Here is a 22,418-nt window from a genome sequence, read left to right on the forward strand (position 1 = left end):
TATTATCACATGACTGATATGGGCCAGAATGTCTTCTCAGATAGGAAACCTCCACTGTTTGTGAGACAGACGTAGAGGGTCTCAGTTCTGGGCATCTGCTTTAAAGTGGGAGAGGATGGGACTTCCCTGGTGGTCCAGTGGTTAAGACTCCAGCTTCCAATGCAGGGGGCACAGGTTCAATCCCTGGTTGTGCAACTAAGATCCCACGTGCCACAGCGCCTCCAAAACAAAAACAGAAAACAAACAAACAAAACACAAGTGGGAGAGGTTTCTGACTACTTCCAAAATCTTTTTTAGGAAATGACTGGCCAAGGTGAGGTCCAGTCCTAAGCTCGTTTACCTCTCGGGTCTATCACTTCACGGCCAGTCGTTTTCCGGCGGTGTCCAGCCGCGATTCTGTAACCAGACTAGGTCCTGAGAAGCTGGGAAGGTGAGTTGAACAGCCAAAGGGGCGGGCCGCGCGTTATAAGATTTGGGGAGGAGGGGGGTGGACGGGCAGGAATGAGGTCCAAGGGAGGAGGGTGAGCTAGCGTGTTGCCTGGAGACGGCTTGGGACTCTGTTGCCTGGAGACGGCTTGGGACTCTGTTGCCTGGAGACCTGGCAGCCGGTGAGCGTCCAAAGGGCGGTGAGAGGGGGTTAGGTACTGACCAGACACAGCAGAGCCAAGGCCATGGCTGGACACCAGAAGGAGAAGGCCATCGCAGATGAGGTCCACCAGAACCAGATCCTGCGGGAATTGTACCTCAAAGAGTTACGAACCCAGAAACTCCACACGCAGTATCATGTGAATCCACTCCGCAAGGGTGAGGGGAGCTGCGGGATGGAGGAAGGGAAAGGGGGCGCCCCCAGGAAGGAGCCGGCAGAGATGCGGGCGGGGTGCTGGGTGGAGCACAGTAGGAGACGCCTTCTGTGACCTCTCATCCCTTCATAGCCTTCAGGAACTATGACTTTGGGGTTGGAGAGGGGTCTCACCCCCCATCACATCGAACGTATTAGATACATTAAAATGCATCCAGGTCCTGATTAAATAACATTTTATTGTAAAAAATTTGAAAGGCTTTTTATAAATTGCTTTTGAAATATTTTGCAGGTTTTATGTTTTCTTTTGCATGTGTTTTGGTTTGCTGCTATTAAAGGATTTCTTTCCGTCTTCTAACATTGTCTTAAGACCTTCAGAAAGTTCAAGGGGAGCAGACTCAGGGTCCAACGTGCCCCCTGATAAAATGGCCGCACCCCCACTCCTCACTTTGCACATTCCTGGGCCGGTTTCATCTGGTCCTGTAACATCAGCTCCCCCTAAATGCTACCGAGTCTCAAATGGAGCCCCAGACCCACGTCCCCATCCACCTCCCGGCTCCCTTCCCCGGGACATCCCTTAGGCACCTCAGACGCACTGGTTCAGAAAACCAGGCTCGTCCCGCACCCCTCCCCCACCTGCAGTTACTCCAGAATGTTTGGTTTTAGCCAAAGGCACCACAGCCCTTCTCTCTCCCAAGTTAGAAGCTTGGGAGTCATCCTCAGTCTCTCTCTCCCTCCCTCCACACAGCTGAGTAGGCACTGTCCTGTTTGTTCCTTATCCTTTCTCTCACATGATGGTTCCCATGTTCCCGCCTCAGTGGGAAACACCATCACGCATGGCGAGGTCTCTCTGCCTCACCTCATTTGTCTCCGCCCTCTCTCCATCCTCACTCCCAGGCCCTCGTCAGTCCTGCTTGCATTGGTCTGATGGGCTCTTAACTCTCTCTTTCCCTCCAGGCCCAGCTCTCCAACCCTCCCCTACACCACTGCTGGTGAAAGCTGTGCTAAAGGGGATTTGATCATCCAGTCCCTCTGTAAAATCCTCAGTGGTCCCACAGATTCTGAGCTAAGGTTTAACCTGATCCGTACCAAAGGCCCCCGTGGATCTAGCTCTGCTGCCCACCCAGCTTCATCCTGACTCCCCTCCCAACCCGCACACTGTTCCTTTAATAAAAATGTTAGTGCCTGGTCTGCACCAGCCACAGCCTTTCTATCCCACCATATTTAGATGCATGGATTTCCTAAATCATCTTCAGTTTCATAAATATTGTTCCTTCTTTCCAAACTTCTTCCCCAGTCCTGGGCCTGATTAACTGTAGTCCACTGCAGCCCAGCTTTGTAAAGAAAATGTAATGTCATTTCTAAAAATAGAATTTGCATAGAGTTAAGGTGTACCACCTGATGTTTAGATATACATATACGTATACACAGTGAAGTGATGACGACAGCTATACCCACCTTCTCACACACTTACCTTTGCGGGGGGCGGGGTGAGAGTACAGAAAATGTACGTCTTCATGTAGCTTATAACTAACCTGGTTTTCCTCTGGAGCCGCCAGCTACTAATTCCAAGAAAACCACTTAACGTCCAATTCTGTTTAAACTTGGTCTATTTCAACAATTTAAATAATCCCTTCAAGCGGCATCCAGGCTTCCTAAGAAAAGCGCTTGGGCTCCCAGCTCATGGTCCTTGGGCACAGGATTAATATGATCCATTGGGATTAAGTGAGGAAATATTAGAATTTGTATCTATGTTTACACTTATGTATAAAGAAAGAAATGATGCTTTGTCAATATATGACAATAGTGCATAGAGACTATATAAATATTCATATGCGGCAGTTTTTTTTACTGGTAGGAGTTTGAGATAAAACACTTGGAGATCACTGGTTCCTTCTGGCCTCTCTCATCTACTACTACTCTCCTCCTAGCTCCTTCCACTAGAGTTACTCTGCCTCTCGATGTTTCTCTCGAGTTAGAGTTAATTCTCTAACTCACCAACCTCACTCTTGGATCCCTCCCACCTATCTTCATACAGCAAATTTATTCAGGACTCTGCTCTAAGGTATGTCCTTAGAGACCTATCACCCACACTACACCCCACCATCAACATGGGTTTACCCATGTAACCTGCTTTATATTGTGCATCTCATTTATATTTGCTTGATTATATATCTGTTTATTGAGTATCACCACAAATAGAGTGGAAGCCCAGGGAGTATGGGGACCTCCTCTTTCTTGTTTGCAGCCCTATCTCCAGTGCACCAGTAATTACAGGCTGAATAGATGTCCGTGGATCCTACACCTCTGTTATCGCATGGGCTGCTGGGTATATATCACTATCTCTGGCTGCCTCATATGTCTGCATCCCCATAGACCAGTCTGTCCCAGAGAACATTCTGTGATGATGAGAATGTTCTCTATCTGTGCTGCCCTAAATGGTAGCCAGTAGCCACATGTGGCTGTTGATCATTTGAAATACAGCTGATGGGACTGAGGAATGAATTTTCAATTGTATTAAATTTAAATTATTCAAATTCAAGTCACTGCATGTGGCTGGTGGCCACCATACAGCACAATGCCTCTCAGATTGTGAGGTCCCCGAAGGTCTTAATGCCCTAGTGCCCAGCATAATACCTGACACATGACAGACACTCAGAAAGTGCTGACTGGGTGTCTGGCCTAGGGTGGGTCTCAGAGAGGCCAGGAAGATTGTTTTTTAACTTGAATCTGCGATGCTGTTTTTCTCTAGTTCACACAATCGCCAGAAAGCCCATGTCTTGGCATGATAACCTGGAGGAACCTGCAGATGGTGAGTCTGGGGTCTGAGAATACTGTTGAGATAGAGCATGGAGAGGCAGCCGGCTGGGAGTCTCTCAGGGCAGTGGTTTTTGGGGGCAGGCCTCAGTCCTCTGTTTGATCATCTGAAAACGGGGCTCATACTGACAAAGCTCACAAGAGACTGACACATTCAAATAAACAGCCAGTTTATTAACTGTCAAGCCAAAAACATGTTCCTAATGGCCCTGACGTTACGGTCATTCATCCATCCAATACTTAGCTGTTACAGGCACAGGTTCTGGAGTCCTACTAACTGAGTTTAAATCCTGGTTCTGCCACTCATTAACTGTGTGACTTCGAGCAAGTTTTTTTTAACCCCTCTGAGCCTATCTGTTAGGGGCATTGTGAAGATTAAACAAAATAACCCAAGTGCTTAGAACAGTATCTGGTACACTGGTGATCAGGACATGTTATTATTTTCATTATTACCAGGTGATAGTCACTAGGATGGGGCTGAGGATCTCATACCATAGTCAAGGAGACAGACTAGTAAATACACAGGTAAACAGAGAACAAGATTGGGATGGCAGCAGCATAGAAAACAGGTGCCCACCTCAGGCAGAGGAGTTCTGGGAAGTCTTCTTGGAGGAGGGGATAAGAGGGTGAGGTGGAGTATGTCAGGGTGAGAAGAATGTGGAAGGACATTCCAGGTATATGGAAAAGCACAGAAATGAGATAACAGCATGGCCCACGGACTGTGAGGAGTTTGGCATGGCTGGGAAGTATGGGTGAGTGGGGGCCACGTTTGGGAATGCGGGAAGAGAGATACTTGATGGGAAGCCTAATCCTTCTGGCAAGCTCTCCTCCTTCCCCTCTACCTTAGAGTGGAGTTTGATAGAGGAAAGATGTGTGATTTTTGTAGAAGGACAGGGTGGGAAGTGAGGGGTGGGAAGGAGGAGTGAGGATCTCATAGCATCACAGAGACAGACAAGTAAATAGACTAATAGAGAACAATCCAAGAAAGGAAGGTTGTTATCTGCAGCGGAGACATCAGCCTGGCTAGAATGAAGGATAGGAGCTGGGGACTTGCAGCAGTAAGGGAAATAACAGGTGGTGAGGGGCTCAAACACCGGGCAGGAGTTCATTACTAGCTGCCTTGTATTCAGGATAAGCTCGGCCCGAGGCCAGGTCCTGTATTCACAGTCCTTCATTTACTTCTCAGACATCTTGCTGAGGTAGATATTTTCCTCCCATTTTGCGGATGAACAAAGTGAGGCCCAGAGAATTAAACCACCTGTCAAGCTAGTAGTGGAAGGGCCACGAATGCCCAACTACCAAGCCAGCTTCTTTCCCTTGTCAGACTGCCTCTCTCAAATTGAGACTGGATAGGGTAGATTGCAAATGAAATGTGTCTAAGTCCTTAAGCCGTGGAGTTACAGATATACCTGGTGTTGACAGCCATGCTGATTTCAATCCAGAAGGATCTGACCTCACCTGGTACAGCCCAGCTCCTCACTCTCTCTGCTGCAGCTACATCGCCCAAACTCGCTCATGCCCCAGGACATTTGTTCTTGCTGCCTGTGGCGTGCTTTTCCTCTGCCTCTCTCAGGGCTGGCTCCTACGAGCCTTCCTACTGAGTAGCCAGCCCTGCCCCGACATGCCCCTTTGCCAACTCCCTTCTTCAGAGTTTGCATCACTGTCTGCCACCATTGGGTTTGTTTTTATAGGTGTCTATTGTGTCCCCTGTCCCCTCACCTAGACTACCTCTCCAGGAGACCAGGGACCATGTCTATCTCACTCTGCTCTACCTCCAGGGCCCAAACAGTGCCTGGCACAGAGTTTGTGCTCAACAGATGTTTGTTGAGAGATGAGTGGAGGAACCAGATACCTGTGTCGTGAGGCCTAGGCAAGCTTCTGAGGCCGATGCTCTGCCTCTAAGAAAGGATGTGTCAGAGTCAAGGGCACAGGATCTCTCGTTTGGTCCCAAAGCCTGATGCCTTCATAACTCATGCCTCGTCTCCCAGCCAGGTTCCTAAATCTTATCCACCATGCTGCCCAGGGACCAAGGAGGAAATACCCCGAGGCACAGACTGAAAGTCAAGAGATTGGATGGGACTCAGACCCATTGGTAAGTGTGTCTCCTTCACTTGGAAGGTCAGAGGTAATCCAGTGGTGGCTCAGAGAACAGAGTATGGAGCTGACTGCCTGGGCTTTCTCTGACTCCCACGTACTAGCTGTGTGACCCTGTAAGGGACTAAGCTCTTTTGTGACTAAGTTTCCTCCTAGTACAGTGGAGATATTACAGCACTTATCTCATAAGATTGCTCCGAGGCTTAAATGGGGTGGTGTTTGTAAGGTGCTTAGAACAGTGCGTGGCATGTAGTGAATGCTGGTAAGTGTGGATTAAGCAAAGCTTTTGCTGATGACAGAAGGCCTGAGTTTGCTCTCCCAGGTGTTAGTAGAGTGGTCTCGGGCATATCACCTACATCTCTAAATTCTGTCCCCTTCTCTGGAAAATGCAAATGCCCGTAACATATTTGCCTCGTTGATTGGAGCACTCGATCCTAGGTGCAAGGAGCCTGGCCAACACAGTCTTTAGCACGTGATCTCCCTAAATGATATAGGGCTTCTGTTCCTGAGGAAGAAATGCAGGGTTTTGTTTTCGTTTTTTTTTTTTTTTTTTTTTTGCGGTACGCGGGCCTCTCACCGTTGTGGCCTCTCCCGTTGCGGAGCACAGGCTCCGGACGCGCAGGCTCAGCGGCCATGGCTCACGGGCCCAGCCGCTCCGCGGCATGTGGGATCCTCCCGGACAGGGGCACGAACCCGCGTCCCCTGCATCGGCAGGCGGACTCTCAACCACTGCGCCACCAGGGAAGCCCAAATGCAGGGTTTTGAATAGACAACTTGAAGAGCTTCCTGCTACACTTGTCGTTCAGCTCTGATTATGTCTTTCCTCATACAGAAGGTTTTAATTTTTAAGTAGTCAAATGTGCCAATTGTTTCCATTTTGACTTCTGGGTTTTGTACCTTACGTAGGAAAACTTCAAAAATCAGAGTTACGAAACACCTAACTTTGCTCTGTATTTCCCCCTAAGTTGTTACTACTGTTGTTGTTGTTAAGATTTGGCTATGAGCCCATCTGTTTCTTTTGTGGAAGATGTGAGGCTGGAGACACTGTTCCTCAGCTGTGTCAGAATTTCCTTCATTACCTCAAAGGCACCAAGACCTCCACACCCTGTCTTTATATTTGCTGCCCTGCCGATGCCTCCTGGCCCCCAGCCCTCACTCCTTGAGAAGTCCCACTCACCCTACATGAAATCCAGGAGTCACCTCTTCCCTAAAGCCCATTAAGACACTTCTGTCCCCCACTCCCCCTGGGCTTCTTGAGCACCACGTGCTCCTGAAGAGCTGCAGCTCAGTATCAGTGCATCAATGTAACCTGGTGACCCTGGAGCCAGACAGCCTGCGTTCAAATCCCAGCTCCAATGTTCTCTAGCTCTGTGAACCTCACCTCTCTTAACTTCCATTCATCTGCCTTAACATGGGGATAATAGTGTCAACACTTGAAGGTTTGTTGTGTGGATGAACTGAGACATATATAAACTGCTTAAAATGGTACCTAGCACACAGCATGTGCTCAGTAAATGCGGGCTACTGTGATGTTGAGGGGGAAGAATAGACAAGACGGCATGGGGCCCAACTGAGGACCAACTCGGTGCTTCTCCTGGCCTGGTGGCTTAATCCCTGTTGTCTTTATCTGGTGAATAATTTTCTAGTGTGCTCCCTTCCCAAGAACTCCCCACACCCTGTAGTCCTCATATTTCTACAGGCACCTGTCTTTCTCACCCATTTATTTTTTATTTTTTGTGGTACGCGGGCCTCTCACTGTTGTGGCCTTTCCCGTTGCGGAGCACAGGCTCCGGACGCGCAGGCTCAGCGGCTATGGTTCACGGGCCCAGCCGCTCCACGGCATGTGGGATCCTCCCAGACCGGGGCATGAACCCATGTCCCCTGCGTCGGCAGGCGGACTCAACCACTGCGCCACCAGGGAAGTCCTTTCTCACCCATTTATACAACTCCAGTCTGGGCATGGCTCTGCAACCCCTGGTCCTGCGCAGGGCTACTCCATGGAGATGGGAATAAACAGCTCAGTGAGCCGGGTTTTACCAGTGAAGAGCGCAAATAGCTGCTCATTTGTAACAGCCCCTCTTCAGATATGGGGCATCGTGTTGGAGGGAGGAGACTGTGCAAGACAGGGGGAGGCTTCCAGCAGGAGCCCTCATCTCTTACCCAAGAACTGAGTCCAGAGGGAGAGGTGCTGTCGGGCAGCTGGGGAAGAGATAAACGCTCAAAGGGTAAAGGAGGAGGATGGGAGGCGGGGCCACATAATTTACAGTGAATAAGGGAATGGAGAGGGGGCCTGTGAACGAAGGAAGGCGGAGTGAAGAAAAAATCCTCCAAGTTAGATAACTAAGCAATGTAGAAAACTATCACAAAGCACAAGTCGTTTAACTCACTACTCTTCATTTTCTTAAAGAGAAAAGGCCTGGCTCCCGTGGGTACAAAGTGTATGGGTAGAAGTGTTGCATCTCTGCCCAGCACATCTCAGGGCAGGCCCAACCAGCCATGATAGGAAGGAGAAATGAGACTGGCTTGGCCAGCCCTGCCCTGCGAGGGCTCCCAGATCACTAGTCACTGTGGGGTTTCAGAGGGTCTGGAAATACACCACACCTGTTCATTTTAAACCTGGGGACAACGCCATCAGATGGCACTGGTGGCAAGGTAAGAAAGCGTACCCAGAAAAGTTAGATCCAGGGGTCATGCAACCATAAAAGGTAATTAAGCTTTCAGAATGATGTGTTTGGGGGCGGAAGAGGTTTGATCAGCCCCAACTTAACACAGGGCTCCTGCCCCCAGCGGCACCTCGCCCCGCACAGGCAGAGAACTCCAACCCCAGTACTGGGACTCTGGGGAAGCCACACTCAGTGAGTATCGCTCAGCCTCTGGTCTCCTGGTAACATTTGATGAAAGTATAACCTTTTAGTTAAGGGCACAGTGTAGCTTCCGTGAGATTTGTGTGTCCCAGGGCTCACTCTTACTCAGTTCTCTGTGTAACTACTTCAACAACATCCAATCTTTCATTCAGCAAATATGTCTTGAGTCCCCTGTGTGTGCTGGATACTGTTCCAGGTGCTGGGATACAGATGCAGCACCTCCCCTCATGGAGCGTCCATGCCAGTGGGGGGAAGAGTCCACAGGCCTCCACCGTAGGCAGCGGTAAAGGGCAGTGCAGCAACTCTGCACAGTTGAGATTCTCATGCAACCCTGCAAGTCTTTTGGTGGAAATGTTGTCTTTATTTCACAAACAGGGTTTAACAAGGAAAAGCACCAGAGGCTGCACATCAGGAGACTAAGGCCTGATTCAAGTCCAGGTCTTCCTCCTTCCCCACTGGCTTCTTTCTGATGTCTGCATTCCCTTCTCTAGGTCAATCCACAACGCGATGACCGCAGGCTGAACCACTTCAGGGTCTACAAAGACATCACTCTATACAAGGCTAAAATGTGGAGCTTGGGAGAAGATGGTCACCACAAGTAGTGTTCCCGCAGTGCTGTCAATCACTGTCGTTAATGCCCAGAGTGTGTGCTTCCCAGGTAAAAAAAAAAGGCACTTTAAAGCCCAGGTCTGACTTTTACTGTCCTGAGTCTCACATTTCTCCCTTCTGGTTCATATCCTTAATTTAATAAACTAGGGGGAGAATTCCAGTTAAAGATGGCAAACTAAAGGCCTACAATATCTCCTCTGCCTTCCAGACCCCAGTAATAAATGGAGTTTTTAAAAGGTATGAACCCACAACAGAGAAAATGAGAGAGAAACCTTAGCAGCCAAGAAGACTGAAGCCATGTTTAAAAGACGGAAAGCTGATGGAAGAGGGTGGAGGAGACCACAAAATGCGAGCGGGACACCTCTGAGCACAGAGCTCCGCCCCCCAGAACTCTGGAGGGAGGTCAGGACTCTGGACAGAGTGGGGTGTGTGGGAGGGAACTGAAATGGCCACTGGGAGGGGGTCTGCAGGGAGTCTCCTCCACACACCCCAGCACCAGGCATGTAACGGCTCCCACGTTGGAGGTTTACTCTTGGAGAAATGGGCAAAGCCCAGGGCTCAGGGACACTAAGTAAGACGTGGGGTCAGGGTGAGGTGTAAGGCTGAAGACAATCACCATCTGTGAAAAGGAGGTTGAACCTCTCACTCGCACATGCTGCATTTTTACCCCGGCTTTGAAGCTAGAGGGCTCCTTTCTGAAAAAATGAAACAGCTCTAAAGAAAAGACCCCCCCGCACACACACACATGATACCATTTGAAGGTCCTGGGAAACAAGAACCGGGGAACGTCCAGGCAGGTGAACACACGGAGGTGCTGGGAGAGTCACTCGCCCAGGGAGGGCACGGACGCTCTGTGCACTGCCCCCCACCCTGCCCCCAAATCCCTTGCTCTCTGTATCTCTTCCATCTGGCTCTTCCTGACTTATGCCTTGAAGGGTGAAGCCATAAATTGCTGCGGTCACTCCTGCTTTTGTATCGTGCCAAGACTGAATGGAAGCTCCAATGCTGAGTGGCCTCACCCTGACAGCCATTTTCATACAAGGCTGGACTAGACCAATTATTAGTGACTACATGGGAATCTAGAAGGGGGCCAGTATCTCGTAACTGTTACAAACTTTTTGCTCTAAGGAATCCATGGTCAATGACCAAAGGGTGACCTGTGATATCACAGAAAGAGATTTGGTCTTTTCCTGGTTCCTGACGCAGAGCTCCTAAATCCTTTGTAATTTCCTAAAGGATAGGGGTGGTAGGAGGGTCTTTTGTTCTAATGAGGTGACTCTTAGCAGCCTCTAGACAGCTTCAGCATGGGGGCTGCTCCCCAGGAAGACCAAGCCTTGGTTAGAAACTTGCAACTTTCAGCCCCACCACCCAACCTCTGGGGAGGGAGGAGGAGCTCAAGATTGAATTAATCACCAATGGCCCATGATTTCATCAATCACGCCCACATAGTGAAACCTCCAAAGACCCCTAGACTGCAGGGTTTGGAGAGCTTCCGGGTGGGTGAACACATCAAGGTGCTGGGGGGGTGGCAGTGTTTTAACTATCAGGGTTTGTGGCTTGAGTGTGCCTGGCGTTCGGATGCACCTGGTCTTCCTCTAAGGTAGTGTTGATCATTGCTAGATTACTGGATTTTCTTGAGTGGTCATTAGCTTACAACAGTCCCCTGAATGCCTTTAAAATTCCCTGTCTTTAATCCCCTAGTGGGATTTCTAAACGAATTATCCTACTCTATCCCTATCAGATTCACCTCCAACATTTTATCATTTGTACTTTCAATGCCACAAAATATCTCCAAGAGTCCCTTTAATGGGAAGTTTTCTGCCAGTGTCACTTCCTCTGGGACATCATCATCCTTTCCATCATTTTCCTCATTCTGTTAAGTTCACATTCACTATTTCTCTCGCTGCATCTCTATCTAGTCTCTACAACAGCAGCCTTGTCTCCATTCCCTCATCACCTGTCTCTCCCATAACTCCATTTGCATTCTATTCCATTTTACTTCCAACCTTACCACTTTTCATTTCTTTGCTGCACTTTCATCTGTTGGTCAATTCCCTCTTTCAATGACTTACTTTTGTAAAACGCCACGTGGGTTTATCGCTGGAGATGAGACAACACAACTGCACTCCTTGCCACCTGTGCATGAACTAAATAACAGGTGTGCAGTGGCCAATCACCCACATACTTCAAAAGCAGTGGTATTTGGCCACTATTCATTGTTTCTTTTATGCAGTGGTTTATGAACTGAAGAGCCAGCAGCAAAGTTTCTACTTTCTGCAATTACTTGGTTAACAATACTTTGGTAACTGAAACATGAACAGTCTTGCCGAGGAACACAGCTGCTATAACTGCACCTTGATAGCTGAAGTCCACGTATATTGGAACAAAGCAAAGCAAGAACAGCCTGGACTCGGTAGTGGGAACTGCTAGCTCCTACTTACCTTTCAATGCATGGAATTGCATTTTAAAGCAGTATGAGGGCTAATGCTGAGTTCTATAAAGTATACCTCTGAAATTAAGGAAAGTGATTCCATTTGCTATAAAGAAAAAAAAAAAGGAAAGAAGGTACATTGTTTTCAAAACCTTTAGAAGTACTCAAATCAGTAATTTACTTTTGTTCCTACTAGTGTGAACTCTGGCAATCTGTGTTCACCTTTCTTAAAGCTCTCAATATGTTCCACATATAATTCAAAGTCTCTGAGCTGAGGCTCCTTATTGAAATTACTATACGTTACCCCATTCACTGCCATTGTACAGACTGTCAAAATAGGTCAGGGTTAAACATGGTGGTCTTCTGAAAACATGACTTGTTTGCTTGGAATTTTGCTCATTGAAATTAGTTTACAAAAACTAAATTCCTTCTTTTTGTTCTAGAAACTCAATATCATAGGAAACCAGAGAGATCCTTTTTTAAGTCCCAATGATGCTACAAGGAAGCAATGTGAAAATCAGTTGTTTTTTCTGCCTAAGCATATAGAGTTCTCAGATATCTGTAGCCTCCTTAAAGTATGGCTTCTGAACTGGAATAGAGAGAGGAGGGCAGGGAAGCTGTCTTCCTTTCCCACCTTTCAAGATACAGGAAAGCCCAAACATGGCCCACCCACTACATCCAACCTGTGCACAGCTCCCAGCCAGCAGTGGAGAAGCTTCAAACATGCACCACCATGGCTCAGCAGACATTAGGGAGAGCCACCCCACCCAGCAAAATAAGCCTATGCAGGTATACACTCTCATACGGCAGGCAGTGTCCTAAGCATTTTACACATATTAACTCAATGCTGAAAGGAACCCTCTTTGGTAGATACTATTATCATGTCTACATGGAGATGACAAAGCACAGAAAAATTAACTTGCCCAAGGTCAAGCAGCAAGTATGCAGCAGGGCCAGGTGTCAAACCGAGCAGTCTGGCCCCAGAGTCCATGCTTTTAACTTCAACAGGGCTCATTTATTTATTATCAATAAATGGCAGCATTATTTAATATGTAAAAAGTAACTTCTAAATCTTTTAGTCCTGAGTTTTTAACCAAGAATATATATTTCTCTGAAAATTTTTCTTTAGTTTATTGAAAGAATTTTTACAAAAGGAAAGCAACAGAAGGGATCCAAGTGCATTGTGAAATACCAAGTCTCCATCCCCTTTTCTTGGTCTTTGTATACGAAGATGCTGCTTATCTAGCGTGTTCTGCTCTTCATTTTCTCTCTTGTCCGTTTTCCGGGTCTCTTCTGCAGAAAAGGAAACACCACGTGTATTCACACAGCAGTTGGCCTTCTGCCCCAGGGTCAGGAAAGAAAGGGAAGGGGAGGGGCGGGGTGGGAGAGGAAGCTGCTCTGGCCCCTCACCTGCGCCCCCGGCTCACTTACATTTGATCCTTTCTTTCCAGGCCTCTTGAGGCCCTTGCCATGAGCTATCTTGGCCCGGAAGCCGGATACATCATCATAGCTCTCACGAGTGTTCCACTTGGAGCCTTTCTTCTTCCCACCATAACCAAACCTCTGGTTTTTATAGCGTCGCTTGGCACTGGGCCTGGAAAAAAGCGGTCTTACACGTTACCCTCAGCACTGCAAATCCTGATGAATGTGATGACCCAACAATACCCTCAGTTTCCTATCTGTACAGGTACTACTGTACCTAGAATCTCATCCTTGGCCCTACATTTCTACTCTACAAACTCCCCAGGCAAGCTCATCTCTTTACAATCTTAACCACCAAAGCAGGAAAACAAAGGAAGAATCAGGAAAAGACCCAGATATATCGTGTGGCTTTTACCACTTATCTTCAGAAACCTTTCTACTTACAGTAAATCTTGCTAAATCATCCTCAGTTGTTTCAATTCCTCTCAAGTATATTAAATGCAGTTAACATTCAGGTGTCATACATTTTAAAACTGGTCGTCCCACAGGAATCTCAGTTCACCATATCCAAAGTCACACGTCACCTCCCTTCTAGACTGGTTTCAGCTCCTGTATCTATGTCCTAACTTGAGGCTGGTGGTCCTACCATCTACTCAGCCACCCACACTATGAACCTGGAGTGGGCCTTGATTCTTCCTTCTTTCATTTTCTACACCCAGCTCAGTTACTGAGACCTGCTAATTTAACCTCTTGAATATTTCTTCAACCCATTTTCTCTTCTCTACCCCCGTTAACACTTCTATGTCATTATCTTGTTCTCTGGACTTCTGTAACAGTCCCCGCCTCCCTCACTTACACGAGCAACACTGAAATATTTAAAATATGAACATGACCTGCTCGCTATTTTGAATAAAGCCCATCAGCGGCTCCCCACTGACTGCTGGATACAGCCCAGGCTCCTCACAAGGCCAAGAAACACTGCCCTGTACTCGGCCCAGGTCCCCCCAGCTACACTGCGCCACTCCTTGCCCACACTGTGTCCCTATGATACCAAATGCTGGCTGCTCTCATCTCTATGCTTCTGCTCATTAGTGTTCTTCTTTCTTCCCGAAACCCCATGTCTCTCCCGTTCTCCTGGTTAATTCCTTCCTACTCATGCCTCAGACTAAGCTCAGGTGGACCCTCCTGCAGGAAGTCATCACCTGACCCTGACCCCTGGACCACGTCACATATTTCTAAAATGTGCTTCCAGACTACTATATCTAATGCCTCTATCACAGCATGTACTGTATTATACAGAAATGACCATTTCCCCCAGGACGGGTGTCCAGAAATGCACAAAGGTAAACGAAAAGAACCAATAATAATATCCAACATTATCCCTTTCAATCTTCCTAATATTAAGAGGCACTTACAATTTTCTCATTTTCATAGATAAGGAAATTAACATTTAGAAAGGTGAAGTAACCTGCTCAAAGCCACCCTCCTAATGAGTGGGAGTCCGGATGGGAACCTTAGGTCTGTACACTTAACCATCACACATGAGGAATCAACTTCTACTGAGTGTTCACTCAAAATGTGCCAAGTCCTGAAATCGCCTCATTTTAAACTTCAAAGACCGACGTGGCTGAACGGGCCCATCACACGGCCTGTAGCTGTGGCCACACTCTCTGCACTGAGGTCACACCGTGAACTGTGGCCCTGCATGCACCACCCCCAAAACAGAACCCGGCACCCATACCCCTTCTTCATCTGCTGGCCTTTGGCTCCTTCTTTCGTGCTCCGTGCGACAGGCTTCTGATCTCCCTCGAGGAAGTCCAGTTTATCAGAGAAGCCTGGGAGTGAAGAAGTACTTTGGTCAGCGCCATCCATTTTAAGAAAAGATTAAGCTTCGAAAGAAGGGTGTTACTTATGGAATTGGTATTACGAGGCCCATCTTGCTCCCCACACCATTCCCAAACCTTAGGTCCAATAGTTCCAAATCAATCAAGCCTCTAGAGCACTATGTGTTTGTTAGAATTAGCAGGGACCCCTGCTCCTCTGCAGCCTTAGGAGAGAATATACTCACCTTTCTGATATTTCTTAATGGCACTCATCATGTGTGCTTTCTCCCGCTGCCGCTTCTGAAGAACCTCTGTTTGCACCTGGACGTGGACACAGGACTGTTAAACCCACTCCAAGCCGGCACTACAAGTGTCTACATTCTCTCAGTAACCACGCTGTGACATTACCACCACCGCTGAACACTGACTGTGTGCCACAACTACACCAAAGCTCTAAGTCTAGTCTCTATTTCTCGTCTCAACCACCCAGTGAAGTAGAAATTCTTATGACCCCGAAACTGAAGCACAGAGAGGTTACACAACTTGACTGAGTCACACACGAGAAAGTGCGGAGCTGAGATTCACACCCAGGCAGTCTGCACCCTTACCCCATGACACAACCTGCCTACAAAACTGCACAAATCATGTTTATGTCTACATCCAATTCTCCCACTAATTATATTTGGGCAGATTAAATATCTAACCTACTGTTGCTAGGCATGAAAGTACCAACAGAGAAAACAATCTCCCTGAAAAACAAAGAAAAAAAGCTTTAAGGACAAAAAGAGATGATTAAACTCTAAGGCAGCACTCCTCCATCTCAACACCATGACAGCTGCGGCAGGATCACTGTGTGTGGGGTGCACGGCCTGCCCTGGGCACCGCAGGGTGTTCAGCAGCCTCCCTGCCCTCTAGCTGCCAACAGGACGCTCCCCACCAGGACGCGACGACCAAAACTGTCTCCAGCATTGCCAAATGTTCCCTGGTAAGCAGAACTGTCCCCCACTGAGAAACAGAGCCCTGAGGTTTCCTCACATTAGAAACAAGGGGCTAATGGACCCGACTAAGTTATTCTTTCCTTTGATAATTTAAGTTATGTTAAACCAACTGCCCAAGTCTTTGAGTTGATCTCAACCACCAACCACATCCATCCAATAGATCCACAGCTGCCCTTGTGCAGAGCCCAGGATGCTAATCTGCTCATACCCTGCTAAGGATCCATCAGGGAAATAACTGCAACTGTGGACGGCAGCTCAGCACCCAGATCACAAGTGTTTACGTCGAAAACGTTAACAAGGTCTTAACACCCATGCTGATCCTCTTCACAGTCATTTCTTCCCACAACCCTAAGTTTAGTTCCTGTCATCTTCCTTCTTAGGTAATCATGAAATAAATAAGGAAATCAAGGAAAGTTTCATGGTATATGCCTTCTGGCTTTACAGCGGAACTCAGTCACAGTTCAAACATACTGGTGTCATTTTTTCTGATTGGATAACAATCAATAATATGATTGATTCCTTCAAGGACTTTATAATCATCTAGGCCAGTGATTCTCAAACCAGGATGTGTATTGGAGACATCTCAGAAGCTTTAGGGGCAAGGGATGAAAACATACAGATTCCCAGAGTTCCCGAAGCCTAGAAATCTGTTTTGAAGTTTCCCCAGTTGACTGTGCTGTGAGGTCAGGTTGGGAAACCATTGATCTGGACCCAGTTCTCTGATGTACAGGTGTGCAAACTGCAGCCCAGAGAGGCGCATGACTTGCCAGTAGTGACCACACTACCTCTGGCTACACACAGGTGTCCAGGAGGGATTGTGCTCACGGACAGTAGCACCCATGCCACTGTGAAACAGTAAACACACGATGGAACACACACGCGGCACGGAACCAACGCAGACCAAGCAATCTACTGACAAACACACTCGGCCCCATCCCAACCCCGCTCCTTTTCCTTCCCACCTTCTTTCCGTATTTCCTAAGTGCTCGCAGCTGCTTAGCCTTTTCCGACCTCTCCATGGCGACCTGTTTAGCCTGCAGCTTCTGTCGAATCTAAAACACAAAATATTATCAGCTTATGTTATTTGAAATTGGGATGACTGCTGCTTAGGATGCACTGCAGCAGGGAGCAGTTATTTCCAGCTCTGCAAACTATGGGGCTCAAAGGGACCTTGTGAATCAGCTACTCCAAGCCCTGCGTTCTACACACAAGGACAATAAGTCCCAAAGGCTGACCACTTTGTCCAAGACACCAAAAGTCTCAGCCTTGCAACCAGAATATCAAAGCGACCTCCCTCCTCCCGGTGTGCTGTTTGATCCATTACGCAAAATGGCATGGTACCAGGAGAGAAGACTAACTTCTCTCCGTCCCTACTGTCGGCAGAATGTGCAGCTTCGGCCCCCTTCTCCAATACACCACATACACAATAAAAGCTCAAACAGATATCAGGTACCTAGCAGCATGCATTAAACATACACATTTCAGTTAAAGGATGAGCAGTTGTCAGTTTGAATGTGCAGAGATGGGTCTGGGCTTGTCTCTAAATTAGCTTCCCTGAGTACACTGAGAAAAGAAAATCCAGCTTGAGACCCAAGGGAATTATTTAGGTATATCTTGGATTAGATGTTGGTAATTCTCTGCCTCCCAAAGTTGAATGAGGGCAAATTCTACCTAACTCTAAATTATATCAAATCTGAGCCATATATTAATCCTTCATTTTACAGAAGAGGAAAACTGAGGCCCAGAGAAAGGTAACTGTCTACCAGTTATAGTACTGCCCCCAGGCATTGGCAGGAAAGAACTATTGTCTTTTCCACGCATCATGCCATGACCAAGCCAGTTAGGAAATGCATAAAGGCCATCTTTACTTCAGGGACCACACTTCTTACAGTACTTTCCTCCCCTTAACTGTTTAAATTAGGAAAATGTCACCCTTACATTTATCCAACTGGTGGTGATTGGCACGAATCTGATGTAGATAACTGAGATAATAATTGTCCACTGACAACCCATTCCCTATCAGTGGGCTTATGCCTATGTGTAAATGTTAAAGGAGATAAGCCAGTTGAATACACTTAAGTACAACGCCTCAGCTATCCAGAGAAAACCATTTCTGTTTCTCACCTTCTGCATCTGCTGATCAGACTTGGCCATCTCTGCAAAATAATCCGTGGGCCGCTTGGTAGGGACTTTGAGCTGATGGAGGCGGGGCAATACTGCAAGCACTGCTGCCTGGGCCTGACTGTAGCTGAGGATGTAGGACAAAAGTGTAAAATAAGCTAAGGGAGAGAGGCCTTACATCCTTTTCACTGCTCTCATGAGGCAGCCAAGGTCAGGACTCTCAACATCTGACCTCCACCAGCAAGAACACACACACAAACAAAAACAGTAATAAAACCTCATTAACTTAATGGGAGAAATTGAGATGTACACTCTTTTTAAAAGGAGTGGGGAGTATTGCTAAAAATAAATTAGTAGTTTAAGAGAATGACCACTTTAGAAGTGCCCATTAACTTACAAACAAATGCCAATTACACATTCTTATGTGGTCACTAAGAAAAGCCCATATAAGGACCTTCCATAAGCAAATTTTTGTTCTAATAATTAACTGCACACACACACACAGACACACACACAAACTTTAAAACTGGGTATTTGAAAATAAACTGTACTTTAAATTGTGATTGCTGGACAAAGGGGCTCTTCTCTCAACCAGGGAGAATCTCCTAGCTCTTCAGTCCAAAGAAGACTTCCTCCCTACACCCCGGCCTACGACACCTCTGAGGAGTACGGGCCCACGGCTTCCCCCTCTCCAGCACAAGAACCCACATTTGAAAACACACATACAAGCTCATCTCACGCTGAAAGTCATCTTCTGGATCAACAGCTTTCTGATCCTTGTTCTGAGATGTTGCCTGCGGTCCACGGATTGCAGGTACCGGACCCAGGGTCACATCAAGCCTTTCAACCCATTCCAGATCCCGCTTGAATTCAGCCAAACACTGCTTCAGGCCATTCTAGGAAATTCAGACACTAAGCTCGCAAGACAGTAACAGGCCAGTGGAAGAAGAGCTAACCCCCAAGACCCCGACAGGTAGTTGACCCTCTTGGCAATACGCAGGTTGTGTCTTTCCTGGGACTAGAACGCAGCCTCCCGAGCACAACGGTGCCTCGCGCGCATCCCAAGTCCAGCAACCTCCAACCAGGCGCCCGAGCTCACCACGTCGTTCACGGCCTTCTTCGGCCCCTCTAGCACCACGTTGAGGCCTGGCTTCAGAAGCCCTCGGGAAAACGCCTCCTGCAACTACAGGGCACGATCGGCGGTCAGTACCGGGGAATGAGGACCCCTCTCCTGCGCGCAGCCCCACGAGCTCGGATGACACCTACCTCTCTGTCTGTGACAAGGGGGTCATCAGAATCCGAGTCCGAATCTGAGAGCGGGGGAGTGTCCATCTCGCAGCACGCACGTCCACACCTGCCGGAGGAAGCGAAGGAGCCCGAGGCCCCCGCGCCTGGAAAAGGGCTCCCCTCGTCGCCGCCGCCGCCCGCTTTCAGCCCCCTGCCCTCCCGCCCGCTGCTCCACGTGGACTCGAACAACACCAGCTCCCGACAGCCCCCAGAGGCAGCTGAACTTTCTGATCGGAGTTCCGCTTCCGGCTGCTGACACACTTCCGGTTTCCCGTTGCTATAGGAACCGCTCCGGCGTCTGTGAGTGCCGCGTTGCTTGGGATTCGTAGGCGTAGTACCCTGTATACACGCGTGCTCTGGTGATCCAGAGAGCAGAAGCGACAGGTGGGAAGGGTCCCTCGGGGTCGTCCGGAGGAGCAGGAAGCCACGAAGGCCAAAGGAAAGAGGAGAGGAAGGAGCGGGGTCCGGCGCGCGGGAGAAGGTTGCTGGGGGGAGGGGGCGGAAGAGGAGTCCGGGGGAGGATCTAGGGGCGTGTCTCGGGGGGCGGGGACGGTAATGTGGGCGGGGTGACGCGCTTCTCCATGCTCAACAGCTGCGCTGCATCTTTAGCGAAACTCCTTACTGGGACTATGTCCACTGTGGTAGCTCAGTCGCTGCATGTTTTTGGTCTTCGATCCCACGTGTCCAACAATGTGTTCTTCTTCGATGAACAGATCATTATATTTCCTTCAGGAAATCACTGTGTGAAGTACAATGTGGATCAGAAGTGGCAAAAATTCATTCCAGGTAAAACCCTTTCCAATCTGACACATAACCGTGTATGCCAATCTGACACATAACCGTGTATGCCAAATATAACCCCATAATACCGACACGACGATTGAAAGGAAACTTTTTTGGCCAACTTGAATATATATATAGTTCTATAAGTGTAGAAGAAATACATGTCTACTTGCCTTATTTAATGTATAGATTAATGAATCACACATACATAGTTAAAATCACATGTAAAATCATGTTAATTTAAAAGTACTTTTTTTCACTGTGATTTAATGAAAAAAATTCTTTTAAAGAGTTTCATGCATCTTCAATATCATTGTCTTTGTCGTCACCAGGGCCACTTTTTGAGTTTTCTAACAGTTTTCCAGAGTACACCACTTTCATGACAGCACCTTTTGAACCCATGTATGGTGAAGACACTGGAGATTTCAGCCCAAGTCACACATAACCGTCTGTATACTGTAACATTTGGTTTCGTTCGCATTGGTGCTGCTAATAATATACATGATTTCCACAGCTTAACCACCTACTCTCTTTTTCCACTCTTTTTTGCACTCAACATGTTTTATTGTGACTTGCATACAAAAGACTGTGCACTACATATATGTAATATTTAAAGAACTATAATAAAATGAAGATCTGTGAACTCACCAACAGGAGAGTAAATAGAACATTACCAGTTCCAGTGTTTCTCCCTGACTTCATTCTTCTCACACATGCAGACTCTCACTCCATCCTGGACTTTGTAATTATTCCCTTATTTCTCTACGTAATTTTACCACATCTCTATCTGTGTGGCCTTATGTAAGGTATCCTTTTTGTTTGTGCTCTTCACCAACTTTATATAAATGTAACCATAGTGTATGTATTCTGTGACTTGCTTCTTTTTTTCAACGACATACTTTTGACATTCATGCATCTTGATACATACTGAGTTCATTTTATTACTCATAGGACTCTAATTCTCAAGTATATTTATCCATTCTAGTGTTGATGGACATTTGGGAATGAACTTTTTTTGCTATTTCAAATGATGCCACTATAAACATTCTTGCACATGTGTACTCATCCACTTGTGCAGAGATTCTCCAGGGCACACACCAGGACTAAAATTACTGGGTAATGTGGCAGTACCAATTCACACTGCCATTCCTCCACAACCTCACCCCCTTTGCTATCTTTCTAGTTTCTACTTCCTAATTTTTGCTCATCTGATGCTTGAGAAAGGGTATCTTATTGTGGTTTTAATGTGCATTTATCTAGTACAAATGAGGACGAATAACTTTTCACACAGTTAAGGGGCTACTCATTCTGTGAAATGTCTTAAGTCTTTTATCCATATTCTGTGTTTTTTGGGGGTAATTTTCTTACTGATTTATGGGCACACTTTATAGTTTATGCTAATCCTTTGTCATATATATATATATATATATATATATATCACAAATAATTTCTCCCAGTTTGAGGCTTGTGTTTTCTTCCTCCTTATGGTATGATGGGCAGAAATTCTTAGTTTTAATGAAGTCAAACGTGTCAACCTTTCCTTTTTGTGTCTTGTTAAGGAGTCATCCCTTACCCCAAGCTTATTCCCCTGTATTGTCTCTTCGGTGCCCTACACATTTGCCTCTCACCTGTTAGGCTCTGGGTTAGGAGGGTGCTGAGTGTGTTAGGGGAATAGCAAGGAGGCCAGTGTGGCTGGAGTGGAGTAAATGGAGGAGGAGTGAGAGGTGAGGCAGAGCAATGGGAGCAACGTCACATGGGCTTTGAGGTCAAGGGCTTCTACTCTGAGTGAAGTGAGAAGCCAGCGGGGGTGGGGGGGGGTGGGGGCGGGCGGGGAGGGAGGATTCTGAGCAGAGTGACATGATCTGACTTATGTTTCAACAGGTTCCTTCTGGCTACTGTACAGAGAATAGATTTAAGGAGGGGCAAGGGAGGAAGCAGGAGACCAGCTGAGAGACGATTGCTGTTAATATAATCCAGCTGAGAGAACATGGTGGCTCGCAGCAGGTGGCAGGCAATAGGGTGGTGAAAAGAGATCAAAGCCTGCCTGTATTTTGAAGGTGAAGGTGACAGGTTTCCTCATAGACCTGATGTAGGTGGAAGAGAAAAGGAAAAAGCAAGGGTTTTGGCCTGAGCAACCAGAAGGATGGAGTTGCTGCTAACTGAAGCAGGAAAGACTTCAGAATGAGCAGGCTTTGTGGAGCGTATCAGGAGGTTAGTTTTTGACGTGGGAAGACTGAGATGCCTGCTAAATATGCAGATGGGATCCTAAGCAAGAACTTTGATGTCAGGTTTGGGTTCAAGAGAGAGAGAGGTCCAGGCTGGTGATAGAAATTTGAGGGTCATCAGCATGGAGGTGAAATATTAGGTCCT

At 47.3% G+C, this 22,418-nt stretch overlaps 3 protein-coding genes across 3 annotated transcripts in view; 2 read left to right on the forward strand and 1 right to left on the reverse strand.

The window, feature by feature from the left end:
* The first annotated feature begins 671 nt into the window (after positions 1-671).
* CFAP144 (cilia and flagella associated protein 144) lies at positions 672-9,176 on the forward strand. Its single transcript, XM_067712186.1, has 4 exons — positions 672-804; positions 3,552-3,611; positions 5,605-5,708; positions 9,066-9,176. Exons 1-4 carry the CDS (start codon positions 672-674, stop codon positions 9,174-9,176), a joined length of 408 nt encoding a protein of 135 aa, XP_067568287.1.
* A 3,544-nt stretch (positions 9,177-12,720) lies between these two features.
* On the reverse strand, positions 12,721-19,732 carry EBNA1BP2 (EBNA1 binding protein 2). Its single transcript, XM_067725779.1, has 9 exons — positions 19,245-19,732; positions 19,078-19,161; positions 18,705-18,874; positions 17,982-18,105; positions 16,820-16,909; positions 15,105-15,180; positions 14,778-14,871; positions 13,046-13,208; positions 12,721-12,907 (listed from the first exon to the last, which is right to left on the reverse strand). The coding sequence occupies exons 1-9, from the start codon at positions 19,308-19,310 to the stop codon at positions 12,857-12,859; spliced, it is 918 nt and encodes a 305-aa protein (XP_067581880.1). The 5' UTR covers positions 19,311-19,732; the 3' UTR covers positions 12,721-12,856.
* Positions 19,733-19,894: 162 nt separating this feature from the next.
* Positions 19,895-22,418, forward strand: part of CFAP57 (cilia and flagella associated protein 57) — a 75,188-nt gene continuing 72,664 nt past the window's right edge. Inside the window, exon 1 of the mRNA XM_067725778.1 lies at positions 19,895-20,051. Within this exon, the coding sequence (XP_067581879.1) occupies positions 19,895-20,051 (157 nt within the window). The remainder of the gene's footprint in view (positions 20,052-22,418) is intronic.

The sequence above is a fragment of the Pseudorca crassidens genome, chromosome 2 (genome assembly GCF_039906515.1).
Source record: "Pseudorca crassidens isolate mPseCra1 chromosome 2, mPseCra1.hap1, whole genome shotgun sequence".
NCBI classification, from domain to species: domain Eukaryota; kingdom Metazoa; phylum Chordata; class Mammalia; order Artiodactyla; family Delphinidae; genus Pseudorca; species Pseudorca crassidens.

Coding starts and splice junctions, on each gene's coding strand:
- CFAP144 (XM_067712186.1), top strand. CDS start 672: ATGGCTGGACACCAGAAGGAGAAGGCCATCGCAGATGAGGTCCACCAG. Junction 3,612..5,604: donor CCTGGAGGAACCTGCAGATG/GTGAGTCTGGGG, acceptor CTCGTCTCCCAG/CCAGGTTCCTAAATCTTATC. Junction 5,709..9,065: donor GATGGGACTCAGACCCATTG/GTAAGTGTGTCT, acceptor TCCCTTCTCTAG/GTCAATCCACAACGCGATGA.
- EBNA1BP2 (XM_067725779.1), bottom strand. CDS start 19,310: ATGGACACTCCCCCGCTCTCAGATTCGGACTCGGATTCTGATGACCCC. Junction 16,910..17,981: donor CTGATCAGCAGATGCAGAAG/GTGAGAAACAGA, acceptor TTTGTGTTTTAG/ATTCGACAGAAGCTGCAGGC. Junction 15,181..16,819: donor TTAGGAAATACGGAAAGAAG/GTGGGAAGGAAA, acceptor GTCCACGTCCAG/GTGCAAACAGAGGTTCTTCA.